The 17,877-nt window shown below is 44.5% G+C and overlaps 1 protein-coding gene across 4 annotated transcripts in view; it reads right to left on the bottom strand.

Moving 5' to 3' along the window:
• Window positions 1–17,877, bottom strand: part of LOC112934825 (TRPM8 channel-associated factor 1) — a 50,192-nt gene that overhangs the window by 26,145 nt on the left and 6,170 nt on the right. For 2 of the 4 annotated variants that reach the window (XM_026018348.2, XM_072762806.1), the window contains exon 2: window positions 1,522–2,155. In XM_026018348.2, coding sequence (XP_025874133.1) covers window positions 1,522–2,141 — 620 coding nt within the window. In that variant the 5' untranslated portion in view covers window positions 2,142–2,155. Of the gene's footprint in view, window positions 1–1,521; window positions 2,156–11,027; window positions 11,209–17,877 lie in introns of those variants that run through there. The other 2 variants (XM_026018349.2, XM_026018347.2) reach the window with 2 other exon arrangements.

Below are 17,877 nucleotides of genomic sequence, written 5' to 3'. Positions count from 1 at the left end.
TTATTTTTTTATTTTTTAAAGGTTTACTAAGATCTAATTCACATAGAAATTCACTCGATTTAGGTATGCACACTTCCCTCATTAACTAATTTTTTAAGCATTAGTCTTCAAGCTGATTCTACTTGTGTGCATACATATATGTGAGTACACATACACGTACAGCCTAACTTCCCCATCCCCTCAAATCGAGAATCATCAATGATGAGAGATGATTTTGGCACAGCCAAAGAAAAAAAGAGGTATGGTTTTGGTAGAAAAAAACATCTTTGAAAGCAAGTAAGGGGGATTAGGTTGTTTAGAAATAGAATTATGGTCAAGTCTCATCTCTCTATTCTTTTTTTTTTTAATATTTTATTTATTTATTCATGACAGGCACAGACACAGGCAGAGGGAGAAGCAGGCACCATGTGGGGAGCCTGATGTGGGACTCGATCCCGGGGCCTCCAGGATCAGGCCCAGCGCTGAACCGCAGGGCCACCCGGGCTGCCCTCACCTCTCTATTCTTTAGGATGAAGAGCACTGATAAGCTGACATTTGATCAATTTGGCCAATCACGATGCCTCAGAATAACTGTCTTTCTTCATTGCACCTGTGGGGTTTTGCTTCAAATGTTCCATGCCAAGAAGAGGCCACCGCCCATTCCCTATGCATCTATACTAACCTGCTACGCCTTCCTCACCCAATCCTACTTTGCTCTGCTGCCCAGGCAGAAATACCAGTGTCCTTTGCTCCAAGGATGCTGTGAGTTGTAACACAACACGGTGTGGCCTGGTACACTTATTATACTCCTAGGACTACTCCAGCCTCTAAGCCCCCTCATTCATCCATCCAATCACCAGCCAACAAACGTTTACTGATCACCTGCCCTACGTTAGGCACTATAGTAACTGCTAGAGCACAGTGTGAACAGAACAGACTGGCAGTGCTCTTCAAGAACCTTCCACGTAGCCTGTCTTTGTACTCATCACCTCCCTCCTTCATTCTCCAACATCAGGTCTTTTTCCTCCAGGCATAAAATCCTCCCCTAACTCCTAAATTTAGCACAAACAACTCATGCTATCTTTTCTTCTATCTCACCTTTTGAATCCTCTAGTTCTTACTTCCATCCCAATCCCATCTGGCTGGACATTTCAAAGCCTTCCCTCCAGCTCTTTCCACTTTGTCTTACGGGGTTCCTCATGTCTGTTTTCCTTTTCTTCACATTGCATTTGAAAGCAACCTTCTGCCATGAGCCTTCCTGGATTAGCAAGGCCAGCTCTGGGATTCAGTAATGTATTTTAAGCTAGACGCCAAAAGTTTCTCTGCTCAAATAGCTGAGTGGTCTGGTCTGGGATGGCAGCAGCCAGGGGAACCTTGATTGATTGAGGGTGATCTGGTTGTTGAAGGGTAAATCTGGTTGATTTACGGTGAATCCACACCTAAGTGTCAAGTTCTCTCCTGTTAGCCTGGGAGAAACCTAAAGACAAGAACGTTGCTTGATTTTAACGTGAGACCAAATCCCCCCTGGGGTAGTGCACTTACCTAACTAAGACTGGGATCTTGGGCATCTTCTTGGAGACTTTAAAGAAACTCGTGTCACCTTTGTTGTCAGTGAAGTACACGCCGGCCACACTGGTCACGAGGTTGCCAGGGAAGGTGAAAAGCACCCTTTCATCATCACCCTGGTTGGCCCAGTCCCAGGCCTGGCCTCCAATGAGCAAGCCCCCTCCACGTTTCATAAACTTGACCAACTTTTCCGTCATGGTTTCGTTGTAGGCGTCAATGCAGTAAACCCCCAGGGAGTCTTTCACTTCTGGCTCGATCTTCGCCTCCACCCCAGAACCCTCAAGGATTTTGGCCAGGGGTGCCAGGGATGGGTGTACACCAATGGGAGCCCCAGGGGAAGAACAAAGCCAACCTACTGCATTGAGGAGAAAGGGAGTGAGCTGGGCTTCTACCAAGTAGTCCTCATGGGACACCACCACCAGGCGGCCTCGGCCGTAGGAGGAGGCAGCAATGAGGACCTGGCCCATGTCATTCACCATCACTGGGAAGGAGGCCTCTCCAATTAGAAGCAGTTCACATGGGATGGCATCTTCGGGAACATCCCAGCTGGTCACTCCATTCATCAGGGCCTCAAAGGCAGCAGAGGGAGTTGCCATGGCTGGATGGATTTCTGTAGAGAGGAGAGAAAAGGCTCAGTTTGGCAAGGAATAGATAAACAAATAAATAATGGAGCCAAACAGTTCACTCTTTCCCTGGTGGTGGCAATTCTTCTGACAATGTAGCTGAGACCGACTCTGAACTAACTCAGAGATTCACCAGGGGTGTTGAGGCATCCAGCCCAGGAGACCCCATCGCACCCTGCTCAGTCCTCCTAAACTCTTATGGCTAACCTAAAAGAGCTTGGCACTTTGCCATCGCAGAAGGAAACAAACAGAAATGGGGAGTGTGGGCAGAATTGTGCCCCCAAAGAGATACCTTGGAGTCTGAATTCCCAGTATGTGTGAATGGGATCCTATTTGGAAATACGGTCTTTGTAGGTACCATCAAGTTAAGATGAGGTCATAGTGGGTCTGAGTGAGCCCTGATTTAATGACTGATGTCTTTTTTTTTTTTTTTTTTATGACTGATGTCTTTTAAGAAACATCTGGATGCAGACACAGATGCATAGGGGAGAACAGTAAGAGAAACAGGAGCGACGCATCTATATGCCAAGGGAGGCCAGAGGTTGCTGGTGAGCACCTGAAGCTCTGGAAGAGGCATGGGACAGATTTTCCTTCAGAACCTCCAGAAAGAACCGCCCTGCCAATACCTGGACTTCAAACTTCTATGACCCCCGGACTGTGACAGAACATATTTCTGCTGTTTTAAGTCACCCTGTGTGTGGCGATGTGTTACAGCAGCCGCTGGAAATTAATACAGTGGTGCAGCATGCTGACCTGCCCCCCTCTGCTCCCATGTCCATCTTACTAATCCCAGCTTGAGGATCCCAACATTTCAGCCTGGAAAGTCTCGGTCCTCAGAGAAGCTTCTTTGGTCACAGTCCCAGGCTGGGAAAGAGGAAACCGTAAGTCTTCTGTGGCTTGAAACCAGGTCCCAGACAACCAGGAATTATGGCAGATTCTTACTTGTACCTGGACGCAGAGAAGCAAGGTGTGTGTGTCTGTGGATGTGCACTCACGTAAATCCTCTGCTTCTTCTCCATGAGCTCCCTGCTCATGATGCTTGATGTCTGACCTCCACTATATATTCTCTACTGAAGCAACTCCCCCAAGAGCAGATAGATGTGTTTTCGTTGGACATCCAGGGCTTGGCCTTCTCACTGACCACTCGACGGCACCAGACAATGCTGCTCTCCCGGTATCTGAGGCTCTCACTGCCAGTTATGTTATGGCCAGAGCCAACCTCATCACCTTCAACCTGCTCACCCATCCACTTTCCATCCTTCCCTTACCTCTTCTGAAAATGCAGATATTCCTTATGTTTTTACCTTTGGTCCTTAACCTCTCCCTTTCTATTTCCCTTGTCAGAGAATATGCTCAACTCTCAAGGTAATATGGCAAAGCAGTTATAAGCTCAGGCTTCTGGAATTAGGCTATCTGGGCCTGAATCTTGGCTCTGTTTGCTTACTAACCGTGAGATGGGGAAACATCTGAGACTTCATTTCCTTATTCAGTAAGGATAAGAGTATCTAATAGCACATAAGGTTGTCCCAAGGATCAAAAGAAATAAAGTTTAAGTGTCTTTCAATTATTTACTATATATATGAGGATGTGTATGTGTGTGTGTATGTAACATGTATTTGTTTACATATATTTACTTATAAGTATGTGGTTAAAAGTAAGCTATTTAACTTAGAAATGAGCCTAATATAGAATTCTGGGTTTTTTTTTTAATTTATTTATTTGTTTTTGAGAGAGTGAGCCAGCAAGTAGGGGGAGAGGCAGAGGGAGAAAATCCTCAAGTGGATTCCCCACTGAGTGGGAAGCCCAATGTGGGGCTCAATCCCATGACCCACTAGATCATGACCCGAGCTGAAACCAAGAGTTGAAGACTCAACCAACCCAGCCACCTGGACACCCCAGAGAGAATTCTTATAAAGTGAACAAAAACCAAACCTCGTGTCAGATTTTATAAATCCTGGACTAAGCATTTTTTAAAAAAGATTTTATTTATTTACTCATGAGAGACACAGAGAGAGAGGCAGAGACATAGGCAGAGAGAGAAGCAGGCTCCCTGCAGGGAGCCCAATGCAGGACTCGATCCCAGGACCTGGGATCACAACCTGAGCCAAAGGCAGATGCTCAACCACTGAGCCATCCACGTGCCTTGGGGTAAGCATTTAATGATTCTGATTTTATAGTTTTCACATCATGGAGCCAAAGCTAACACTAATATTATTATAACATTTAGTTCTCAAGCATTTCCGCTGGTCTTTGAGAAAGTCCTGGGCCCAGACACTGTGCCTTCCCAAGCACAGATGAGAAGGCCCTGGTTCTGAGGTGACAAATACACCCAAGATCCCTCCTGGAAGAGCACACTCTACCATTTGCAGTGGTCTCTAAAACTAAAGAAGTCTTAAAGTTAGTCTTTGCCTTCCACACTAGCTCCTTTTCGGCACATCACCTGAGCTCAGTGTCCCTAGATGCGAGGGAGGGTGACAGCTACCTCAGAGAACCTTGGAGACATAGAATCAGCAGGCAGCTGGTTAACAAGAGCTTGTCCCTTCCTCGCTCTTCCTGGTGTCCACAAATAGCCAGGACCGCAAACCGCACAGTGTCACAGCTGTGTCCCTTCTCCCTCCTGTCCCACCTCCAGCTGGTCACAGGCCTGTCAATGTCATCGTCCATGGTTTCCAACTACACTGCCAGTAACCCAGTTCAGATGCTCACTAATTCATTCCTCGACTAAACTGATCCAGTTTCTAAGTCACCAGGGTCTATTCTTGCCTCTATTCTTCTAAAGCCACTGATAGCTTTATTTCCCAGAAGAGATCCCCCTCCCAGAGCTTTGCCTTTTCCCGAATGGTTAAATTGGACACTTTCATCCTGGGGTTTAAGGTCTCCAGGGCTGGGAAATTTAAATGGCCAGTTAGTCTATGAAAATATGCTCAAGCTCACTGGTCAGGCAATTGAAAACAGAATGCATGATGTTGTCCACAAGATTATCAAAAAGGAAGAAGGCGAAGGAGAAAGGGAAGGAGTAAAAAGAAGGTGAAGAAGATGAAGGCAAATAATAATGCCCGATGCTAAAAACCATAGTAATAACAATAATCCCCCATGCCCAAAAGGCTAGGAGGACACTACCACAATCTGCTGGAAGGGCCAAGAAGCTGAGAGCAATCTGACAGTGGCAGCTCCATTTCAGAGGTGAGCCTGTCCTCGGTCCAGCAATCCCTCTCCGGATGACCTTTCTTACAGAAATAAGAGCAGCAGTACTAAGGACACAAGGATGCTCACTGCTGTAGGAAACTACCAATGGAGACAGATAAATGCAAACCTAGAAATGGAGATAGATAAGTGACAAGGAATGTTTTCTAGAACCATCCATGACTTGTGTGGGTGCAGCTCTTTAACCCAAAGCCACACCTATCCTTCTGTGTACTCACTCCCCTCAGTCTGTTGTTACAACGTAAGACCCTGGGGCGCAGCCCTCCCCCACGCCCCCCTACCCCTGCCAGCCATGCATACACACCCCACAAAGAGCTGCCCATCAGACCCCACCTCTACGGGCCCTTGTTGCTGCCACTGGTGCTCCAGAAACACTCAGAGCAGGGAACTCACATTTCTGTATTTCGAGCTAGTTCATGGGAGAACTATCTGTGGAGAAGTGACTACAGGCCCTTGTTGCTGCCGCTGGTGCTCCAGAAACACTCAGAGCAGGGAACTCACATTTCTGTATTTCGAGCTAGTTCATGGGAGAACTATCTGTGGAGAAGTGACAAAGGGATGGGCATGTAGCCTGGAGATTTGAAAAGCAGGGGACCAGAAGGAAGAAGGCTGGTCCTGTGAAGTTACTTCCTCCTACCTGCCAGGCTTTGGTAGGGAACACTCAAGCTCCCCTCCTCTGGGCCAGTTTCCCAAGTCTGCACCACGACTAGTGGGACTGCAACGTAGCTTCAGCCTTACAGCAATGCTGCATGTACGGCAAGCCGACGTCGGAGAGGAAGAATGTTTGAATAGAGTATGATAATCTATATGACAGGATATCATGTTGCTCTTACAAAGAATGAGTTAAATCTGTTTTGCATCTACACAGAACACCCTAGATATACTTTAAGTGAAAACCTCAAATCGCTGTGATATATAGGGCACAAACCCATTTTTGTACGGATGAAGATAATAATAGTAGGACTAGTAAATTTAGCAGGAGTGATGACCACACACTGCTTCCCAGGTTCCAGGCATTATTTTAAGTTCCTCAGTAAATCAGTTAATCCTGACAGCAAACCTGTGAGGTATGTACTATCACTACTCATTTTAGAAGTGGACAAAAACAAAACAAAAACCGTGATGGCCAGACGATGTGTTACTTGCTCAAGTCACACAGGTGGGAGTGGTGGATCCAGGATTCAAACCCAGGGAATCTTGTACTGACTCCACATTCTTAAGAACCAGGATTTTCCGTAAAACAGAAAGTCTATGGAGGCCACATTTCAACCTGCTGACTTTAATTAACTGCATTAGGAAGAGAAGAGGTGAATAGTAGACTTTATATAAACCTACATCCTTTGAATTGTTGTATATATTACTGTTGCAGTTAAAAATAACACAGGTAGGGGCACCTGGGTGGCTCAGTTGGTTAAGCTTCTACCTTCTGCTTGGGTGATGATCTCAGGGTCCAGAGATGGAGCCCCGTGTCATTCCTCATCTCATCCCACTCCCTGCTCAGTGAGGAGTCTGCTTCTCCCTCTCCCTCTGCCCCTCCCCGCTGTCTGTGCGTATGCATGACCCACCCCCCCATCACTCTTAAATAAATACGTAAAATGTTAAAGAAAAATAACACAGGTAATATAACTGCAAACAAGCAAGTAAACACACATTAAATGATTGACCATATACATCACTGGATTGTTCAACTGATCATATCTCACTCACCCTAAAATGTTTCTTTTTCATCTCCCAATCCGTTGAGTATGTATTCACTAAAAAATGTGATTTCCCCCTCTATAGGGTCCTTTGAACTTTGCAGCTGGTTCTGTTCCCACTCTAACCAGCTATATCCATGACTCCAACACTGGACTTTTAAACCAAATGCTTCCTGTTTATGCCCGAATCCCTGTTGGCTCTCCTAGCTTGGGGAGTGTAAAGGAGCACAGTCCAGGGGGTCCCTTTTACTTCTCTCCCTTTTATTTCTTCACCCGTGGTTCTCCTTCCATGGCTTCTGCTTTCTCTCCTCTGGGCCAACTCTGGCGTCTCTTTTTCAGCTTTCTGGAACCCAAGGCACCTCTAAAGCCGAAGGTATCTCAGGCACATCCTGTAACTCTGAGAGAGAGCTTTACGAATCCCCTACCCCTACCACAAAGAGGCCCCATGCTACCTAAATGGGGCTTCCCTTTAAGAAAGAGATGTATTCGGAAGGGAAGGAGGGTAGCAGGCCTGTCTTGGATGCTGCACCACATCCTGGACTGTAGTTTGATTTCAAATTCAAGTAGAGTAAGTGTCTGAGATCAGGGGATATGTGTGATTCTTTGGATTCCCCAGGAGAATCAGCAGGTGCTCCGTGGATGGGTAACTGAGTGATGGACGTAGGTGTCAAGGGCAGACCTAGGATCACTTCTTCAGCAAATAGCTACCCCGGCCTTGAGAAATGATTAATATCACATTAATAGGGCAGACATCCAGTCCTATAGGTCTTCTCTTCTTCATACCATTTTCTTCCATGAACTCCTTGTTTCTTTTTTCCTTATACGTACATCCAATACCCTTTCCAATGTCCATTAACTTTTACTAAGCTAGAACTGGTGTGGGTTCGCCCTTTTTTTGCATTCTGTGCCACATATATGCAGACCAATCTTATCTATTTTTCATTAAAAAATGGTTTAATCAATATATTAAAAAAAAAGAATATGTAATACACGTGGAAAGACATAGATGGCAAAATAAGAAAACAATTTTAAAAATCAAAGATTCCTATATACCTACTAACCAGCTTAAAAAACAGACCGTTGCCAGTAGGCTTTCTTGTGGTCCTCTCCAATCCCTTCCCACACTCCCTCTCCCTCTGCCCCTGAAGGCTTTCTTGTGGTCCTCTCCAATCCCTTCCCACACTCCCCCCCCAAAATAAGCACGATTTAAGATGCTGCTTTTCTATTCCCCTATTCCTATCCCACCATGATCCCTTCCTAATTCCATAGTTCCCCAGGGACTCTCTTGCCCTCACTCACATTTGCTCACTTCTCTCCCAGTGAGGTCCCAGGAGAGCAGCATCACCGGGAGCGCAGGGCCAGGAGCGCTGACCTGCCTGCCCCCCAGGGCAGAGCGTTCTATGAAATGGACAACGAGGGACACAGGTGGGTCTTAAATCCGAGGGGCTGTCCCTGCGGAGGTCTGGGGTGGGATCCTCTCGGTTTGTCTGCAGGCCCTGCCCCCAGCCAGACTTTCCTACACAGGCCCAGAGCCAGTCTGCACCGAGCCTGTCGGTGACGTAAGAGGAGGGGCTGGGGAAGGGGGGCGGAGGGGCGGAGGGGAGGGGTGCCTCGCAGCTCAGCCTGGCGGAGAATGCTCCAGACCCGCAGGCCCGGTGTGGGTGGGGTGGCGGCACACAGCCCCCGCCCCTCGTGCACTTTTACACACGCACGCACACGCGCATCTCCGGGGTGGGGGGGGGGTGGGCTGAGAGTGGGCAGGGGACTCCGTCCCAGAGCCGGTGTCTGCAGCGACCGAAGGGCAGCAGGACAGCAGTGATGCTCGGTCAGCTGCACCTGCGCGACCCGGAGCAAGCCCTGCCTCCCGCACCAAGCTGCGGAGGAGACGGCCCGTGCATCCCCCATCACACAGCGCAGCCAACGCGCCCCAGGGGCAGGCGGGCGGGCGGCCTCGCGGAGCCCGGAGCAGGCGACCCGCAGCGAGGGGCGCGCCCCGGGGTCCCCCCCCCCCCCGCGGCCTCCTGCACCGCCCTCCGCGCGTCGGGCCTGCGGGGCTCCTGCGGGGCGGGGTGGGGCCCGGGTGGGGCCCCCGGGGAGGAGGGGTTCCCGAGCAGTCCCCTCCCCCACTTCCTCCCGGGCGCGGGGCGAGCCCGGGGGCGGCGCTTGGCGGGGGGCGCGGCGCTCCTTTGTGCCGCCGGCCCCGTCCCGAGCCCCAAAGGTCCCGCCCGGGCCACCCGGTTCTCGGGAGAGCGGGGAGGTGCGCGGTGGGGGGACAGCGCAGGGCAAGGGCCCTCCGCGGATTTGCATCACGCTGGGCGAGGCGAGCCTCCCGCGCCACCTGTTAATAATCCGGGCTGACCTGAGGATGAGCGGCGGCGACTCACACCTGGCTCTGCATCGTCCGCATGGCCCCATATGCCACTCCCGCCAAGTTAAAAATAAGAATATTCTACGCCAGGCAACAGAGCGCCAGAGTCTATCCTGTGTCTTCCCTGAAGTCTTTTCTGATAACCAGTGGACAGTCGCTCCTCCCTGCGGTCACCTGTGAGTTCTGCTGTGTCCAGTGACTTCACGGCCCTCAGGTGCCAGTTCCAGGGGGAGAAACGCAGGACTGTACAGCAGTTAAAGACTCAAACTGTCCGTCCCCAGAGGTCCCGGATTCAGATCTCAGTGCTACAATCTACTGGCCGAGCGGCTTGCGGCAGGTAACTTAATTTGCGCCTCATTTTATCTGTACAATGGGAATGGTAAAATCAGAACCTACATTACAGATTTATTGTAAGGCTTAAATTCGGTGAGTGAGTAGTTATAAAGTTCTCAGACCAGTGACTGGCAGACGGTAAGACTGTACCAGGGCCTCTTAAAAATAAAACATTGAGGCTGTCCTAAGATTCAATATCTCATGTTCCAGGAAAATGCATACCCTTTAATACTGACTAGAGTTTTGGTCCAAATCCAAGTCATATTTCCTTCCCTCAGCCCCCCTTCAACCTCCTTCCTCTTTCCTTTCTTCTTGAAAATTTTCCCCAAATTGAATCATATAAACAATAGTCAATAGGCAATGGAGACAGGTGAACTCAGTGGCATAAAACATGGAAATCCAGAGATCAGTTCAGGACCCTACCCAGTGAAGGACCACCTGAGTGACAGTGAGCACGTCCTTTATCTCCCAACAGGGCTCAGGGTTCTGAGCTAGTCAACAAGGAGGGCTGGAGACTTGCTAAGTCCCTTTCCGGTCTGAAATGACAAGACTAATAGCACCGCAAGGCAACCCCCCGCCGCCCCAGTATTGAATTGCATGAAAAATTTTAAAATGCAAAACAAAAACGCACATATTGCTCCACCTAAAAATGAATAATCAAAAAAGGACAAAAACACACGTGGGGAGGATAGAACCTAATTCCCATCTGAAGCTAGACCTGAGATTTGATGGGGAGAAGATGTTTTAACTGTCACGTTTTGTTTCTTAGAAAGGAGGAGACACGCACACACAGACACACACACAGGGAGGGACACACACACACACCCACACCCACCCATGGGGGGGGGAGGGTGGAGAGCAAGTGCGTTGAAGCAAAGGTAATAAAATACCCGCATCCGATAAGTCTATTATTTTCTGTACGTATCTGCAGCTTCGAAACCTTTCATCGGGAGAAGTGTTTAAAAAGGGCAGAAATTCCTGGAGAAGAATGAAGCACGGAAGGAATAAGAGCCAGAGGGGTAGAAAAAATAAATAAACAAAAAATAAAAAAGCAGCAGCAGACACAGACAGGGAGAGCCCACAGGGAATCCTCTTTGGAAGACGTCCGCCTCCTTAGGCCCGAGCGGTCTCAGGCCCACACCCGGACTCCCCTCCCCCGCGCGCCCCCGGACCCCGGCCGGGTCGCTCCTGCTCCCGGGCTCGGTCGGTGCGCCGGGGCCTGCTCCGGTTCCAGAACCATCTCTGGACCATACTCACCCGGTAGCCAGCGATTTTCACACCGGGCTACTTCGGAGGGGGGGAGGGGCCCCTCTGCAGAGACGTGGTTGGGAGGCCCGGCGGCCAGCCTGCGGGCTCGGAGTCGGTGGAGGTGGCGGTGGCGGCGGGCGTGCGAGGAGGGAGCTGGGCTGCAGTGCGGAGCGGGGCTGGGGGCGGGGCTGGGGGCGGGGCGGGGCATCCCGACAGCTGATTGGCCGCCGCGGCGGGGGGCGGAGCCTGGCCGGCCGCCCCCGGACCTCAGAGGCCCCGCTTTGTGTCGCTTTCGGGGAGAGGATGCTGCAGCCCCCAATCCTGCAAGGGGTCCCCCGCACAGCTCCGGGAGGGCGGCAGGGAGATTTGTTAAAATAAAACCGTAAATCCGTAAGGCTCTTTATCAACCCGGGAGGGGTTGCTAAGTACAGATCCGTATATGAAACGACCCAGAACTATTTACAAGGAGGAGTTAAATCGACGTTACGTGTGCCAGGAGTTAGGCTCCCTCTCTCTTCATGTTTTTAATGAACATTTCACACGGAAGTAAAAATAGGGAGCTTGCATTTTTGTAAGAAAGGCTTTATAAATGTTTATATATGCTTATCTAAACAGAAATTATATGGAAAACACACATCAAACTATTAGAAGCAGTGACTTCAGATAGTTAAGAGTAGATTACTTTTATTTTTTCTTCCTAGACTTCGTTCGCGTTTCAATAGAAAGGAATATGTATTATTTTGCGATAAAAAATGATAAATGTAATCAACTAAGATAAAATATCTTTGCTCAGATAGCTGGTAGTGACACGTCTATAAATATGATTTCTCCCTGTGTGGGGGATTCTTGAACTTTGTCCCTAGTCCTGTCTTGTTTTAGTCGAGAAAGAGCAGGATAGGACACTTGATTTTGAGCCATAACCTGACTTATAGGGTCCTGTCTTGAATCTATGTCTGCTCATCCAGCTTGGTAGCTCAACTTTAGAAGCCAGGAGTAAAAACCACTTGTCCTTCTTATGGCTCATCCCAAAGGGAAAGATTTGTGTGGCCTCTGTACATTCCTCTGTTTCCTCACCCTTCACCCATCACTGCACTGGCCCCTATTTTCTGGGTGCCTAAGGAGAAGACATCACTGACCCAACTGTTCTCAGGGAGCAACCATTAAAAAGCTTCCTCCCCTACCACAAAACAGTGTCCAGGCTGGAACTTCCACCGGAATGTAGATTCACTGGTAAAGGGGACAGATTACTACACCCTGTATTACTTAGGGTTTCATTACAACTCCCCAAACTAGAGTACACATAAGTCAAGAACTGTGTTTTATTCTTCTGTAGATTCTCTGCTTCACGTGGCCACAAACAGGTACTTGGTAATGGCTGCTTGATGGATGGATGGACAAGATGCGCGATGCGGGGTGAGGAAGGCAATCTAGCACACTCTTCAACAGGATCCAGAGCAACTTCACATTGAAAACCAATCAAATTCCAACTTTCCTGTGTTGTAAGTTTTCTCCTCTTCTTCATGTTATTTTCTTTTAATATTCTCCCATAAGCCTTTTGTTTTCTTCCTGTATCTGCTAAAATTTCAGCTAGCCTCTCTGTTTCAGACTTCACGCCACTAGCTCAGTTTTAAATCCTATATCCTTCTAGAGTTTCTCATTTGCTTTCCAGTTTCTACCTTGACTGCCATTAAATCCTGGAAGTGTTGAAATAACTTTTGAAATATTACATTCTGTAAACACTCAGCTAAATTGGAATGAATGAATAATTTATTAAAAATCCATACTATAAAATATTATGCAATTTTTAAAAAGGATAAGCTCAAGTCGTACCTTGAGCAATGCTCTCAATATATATTTTCAGCAAAAAAGTCTGTAATGCTCCTTTTGAGTGTTTATGTTTATGTAAGCAAGAAAAATAAGGACATATTTGGCTACCTCAGGATGTGGAGAGGTTTGACCAGTAATTTTTTTCTTCAGACCCTTTGTATTTTTAAAATGTTACAAACATAATTTTGGGGGAAAAAGACTATTGAGTAATACCACTCTCAGGTGGTATCACCAAAATATCACCAAAATACATATACTAGAATGTTCAAAGCAGCACCATCCATAATAATCTAAAACTGGAAGCTACCGAAATACTAACCTCCCTGCTTTCTTACCACTAGTGCTGTCCAGGCACTATCTTCTATTACAAATGTCTAAAAAATATTATTTTTCAGAAAAATTTGAGAATTTATTTTCAAAAGATCTTTAAGGAAATTCTAAAGGATATATCTCAAGAAGAAATAAAATAATCTTATATAAATTATCTGAAATGTAAGACAAAATGTTAAGAGACTTCTAAAGCCGGCACTGAGAAAATACCTTATTTGGGACAACCCTGCCACTGAAAATTCACAGCAATAAAAGTTGGACAAAATATAGGAAACAATGGAAGACTCTGAAGAGCAAACAACACAAGGAGAACTTGAGAAGCTATAATCCCAAGGGAAGGAAAACAAAGGACATGAGCTCCACATTTGCTACGGCTTTTCTGTTTAGGGCATTTCCCAGCTCATAATGCAGGAAAAGTGAGGCCACTCAGAAAGTGTCAGGCTTACTGGTTCAAGATTCTCAAACCAACTGAACTCAAAGTGCAGAATTTCAGACAAAAGAGAGGGAATATAAAAATCTATGTGCAAATTCCCCTTAGTTTGTCATTGGCTGACTCTTAAGCTATGCACACACAAGGAGGGACCCCCACCTCCACAAAAATCCATCAAAACTAGTTGAAAATACTGGCTAAAATGCTAAACAACTGACAGACATTTCAGTAGCTGTACTGTTCTAGAATAAAGTAGTGGAGGTCATGTCCCACAAAAACAACACACTTATCAACACAGTGCTTTCAGTTGAGACATGAGAAAATCCATGACCATGAGAAAATCCGTGACCATAAGGATTATGGTCTGGGGTAAGGGAAAAATTTGAAATGCGCTAGTTTTAAGAAAGTTTTAACTCTTGATAGTATGAAAATATTCATCTGGTATTTTACCCATTTCTCACCCCCCCCAATCCTATTTGAAAAACAATAACATCAACAATAACTTTATAACTTTTCATTCCTATGTCTTGCACCCAATCCAAAATTTAGGGGGAGGCTAAAAATCAGATTACATTGCCAAGAACTCAGAAGAAACAGCAAATGATAGAAACAGACTCACAGGTGGTTTGGACATTTGCATTCTTTGGGACTTACTTTAAAATAACTGAGTCGATATGTGCAAAATCACAGAAGCAAGGCTGGAGAAATTTAGTATAGAATTAAAACTTATAAAACTCACATATACAAAACCCTAAAGACCCCATCAAAAAACTGTTAGAACTATTAAACAAATTCATTATATTCCGTATGGTTGCAGGATATCTAATCAACATACAAAAATTAATTGTTTTTATAAACTATGAAGTATCTGAAAAGGAAATTAAGAATGCAATCCCAGGGGGATCCCTGGGTGGCGCAGCGGTTTGGTGCCTGCCTTTGGCCCAGGGCGGGATCCTGGAGACCCGGGATCGAATCCCACGTCAGGCTCCCGGTGCATGGAGCCTGCTTCTCCCTCTGCCTATGTCTCTGCCTCTCTCTCTCTCTCTGTATGACTATCATAAATAAATAATAAAAAAAAATTAAAAAAAAAGAAAGCAATCCCATTTACGATAGTACTCAAGACAAAATACTTAGGAACCAACTTAACCAAGGAGGGAAAAGATCTATACACTGACATCTATAAAACATTGAAGAAAGAAATTGAAGACACAAATAAATGAAAATATATTCCATGTTCATAGATTGGAAGATTAATAATGTTAAAATGTCCATACTAACCAAAAACATCTACAGATTTAATACAATCCCTACCAAAATTCCAATAGTATTTCTTACAAAAATAGGGAAAAAATCCTAAAATTCATATGAACCACAAAAGAATTCAAATTGCCAAGGAAGTCTTCAGCTAGAAGAATAAAATTTGAGGCATTACAAATGAAAACCACTATAAGATACCACCGCACAACAGTCAGAATGGCTAAAAGTAACAGGGCAGGAAACAACAGATGTTGGTGAGGATACAGAGAAAGGGGAACCCTGTTACATTGTTGGTGGGAATGCAAGCCAGTGCAGCCACTGGAAAACAGTATGGAGGTTCCTCAAAAAGTTGGAAACAGAGCTAGCTACCCTATGACCCAACGATACTGGGTGTTTACCCCAACGATACAAAAGTAGTGAGCCAAAGGGACACCAGACCCCAAAGTTTATAGCAGCAATGTCTACAATAGCCAAACTATGGAAAGAGCCCAGATGTCCATCAACAGAAAAATGGATAAAGAAGATATGATTATACACACACACACACACACACACACAATGGAATACTACTTAGCCATCAAAATATGAAATCTTGCAATTTGCACCTAGAGGGTATTATGCTAAGCAAAATAAGTCAATCAGAGAAAAGACAATTATCATATGATCTCACTCATATGTGGAATTTAAGAAACAAAACAGGATCATAGGGGAAGAGAGGTAGAAATAAAACAAGACAAAAACATAGAAACAAATCATAAGAGACTCTAAATCATACGAAACAAACTGAGGATGCTGGAGGGTAGATGGGTGAGGGGTTGGGGTAACTGGGTGATGAAATGAAGGAGGGGACATGATGTAATGAGCATGGGGTATTATATAAGACTGATGAATCACTGACCTCTACTTCTGAAACCAATAACACATTGTATGCTAACTAATTGAATTTAAATTAAATTACAAAACCAAAACCAACAAAGCCCCCAGAAAAACAAATGCCTGATTTCAAGTTACACTACAAAACTAGAGTAATCAAAATAATCAAATTATACTACAAAGCTACAGTAATCAAAATACTATGGTACTTGCATAAAAACAAACATATTGGCCAATGAGAAAAAACAGAGACCCCAGAAACAAACCCACATTTACATCCAACTCATCATCAACAAAGAATACCCACCAGGAAAAGGATAGACCCTGAAATAAATAGTATTGGAATAACTACTGGCTATCCACATGCAGAAAAATCTTATACCATATATGAAAATCAACTCAAAATGTATTAAAGACTTAAATGTTAAGACCTGAAATTGTAAAGCTCCTAGAAGAAAACATAGGGAAAAAATTTCTTGACATTGGTCTTGACAATAAATTTTTAGATATGACCCCAAAACACAGGCAACAAAAGCAAACATTTAAAAAGTGGGAGTATTTCAAACTAAAAAGCATCTGCACAGCAAAAAAAAAAAAAAAAAAAAAAAAAAAAAAAAAAAAAAAAAAAAATCAACAGAATAAAGGAACAAATTATGCAATGGGAGAAAATATTTGTAAACTATATATCCCCAAAAAGGGGTTAATATAAAAAATATATAAGGAATTCAAACAACTCAATGGCAAGAAAATAGATAATCCAATTAAAAAATGAGCAAAGGACCTAAATGGATATTTCTCAAAAGAAGATATAGAAATGGCCTATAAGTATATGAAAAAGTACTCAAATCCACTAATCATTGGGGAAATACAAATTTAAACCATGACTTATTACCTCACATCTGTTAGAAGGGCTACAAAAAGATAAGTGTTGGTGAGGCTATGGAGTAAAGGAAACACTTGTGCACTGTTGATGTGAATGTACATTGGTAAAGTCATTATAGAAAACAGCATAGACATTCCTCCCAAAATTGAGAATAGAACTACCATATTATCCAGAAACCCAACTTCTGGGTATACATACAAATAAAATGGAAAATGAAATCAATATCTGGAAGTAATATTTGTACTCCCATGTTCATTACAGCATTATTTACAGGAGCCAAGATATGGAAACAACTTAAATGGCTATCCAATGAATGAATGGATAAATAAATTGTTGTATGTATATACAATAGAATTTACTTAGCCATATAAAAGAATAAAACCTGGCCATCTGTGCTGACATGGATGAACTTTGAGGGCTTTATGCTAAATTTCAAAATAATTCAAAGACAAATACTGTGTAATCTCATTTATATGTAGAATCTAAAACATTCGAACTCAGAAGCAGATAGTAGCATGGTGTTTACTAGGAACTGGGAGGTGGGAGAAATGGGGAGACAGCAAAGTTTGCAAAGTTTCAGGTATGTAGCATAAATAAGTTCTGGAGATCTAATGTATAGCACAGGGACTATAGTTAATAATATCGTATTATATACTTGAAATTTGCTAAGAGAATAGATCTCAATCATTCTCTCACACACACATAAACTCTGTGAGGTGATCAATATATTAATTAGCTTGATGTGGTAATCATTTCACAGTATAAACATATATCTAAACATCACATTGTAGGGCAGCCCCCGTGGTGCAGTGGTTTAGTGCTGCCTGTGGCCCAGGGCGTGATCCTGGAGACCCTGGATCAAGTCCCACGTCAGGCTCTCTGTATGATGCCTGCTTCTCCCTCTGCCTCTCTCTGTCTATCTCTATGAATAAATAATAAATAAAATATTAAAAAAAGATTTAAACATCACATTGTAGATATTATATTTATGCAAATTTTCTCAATTATACCTCAATAAATGTTATGAATTAAACAACATGTAACTTCCAAATAAGAGGAGCAGTAAAATGAAACAAAGAACTGAAAGAAGGGAGAGGAATGAAAGAGTTAGATAAAGCACAAAAAAATAATAAGCAAAAAAAAAAAAAAAAAAAGAAAGAAATCTATGCACTACTAATCACAATAAATATAACTGGAATAAATTATTCAATGGTAAGCTATAAGTTATCAAACAATTTTATTTTTTATTGACTTATTTT

The sequence above is a fragment of the Vulpes vulpes genome, chromosome 7 (assembly GCF_048418805.1).
Source record: "Vulpes vulpes isolate BD-2025 chromosome 7, VulVul3, whole genome shotgun sequence".
Classification (NCBI taxonomy): domain Eukaryota; kingdom Metazoa; phylum Chordata; class Mammalia; order Carnivora; family Canidae; genus Vulpes; species Vulpes vulpes.
Note: the sequence above shows the minus strand (reverse complement) of the source record. Positions and strands in the feature narration are given on the sequence as shown.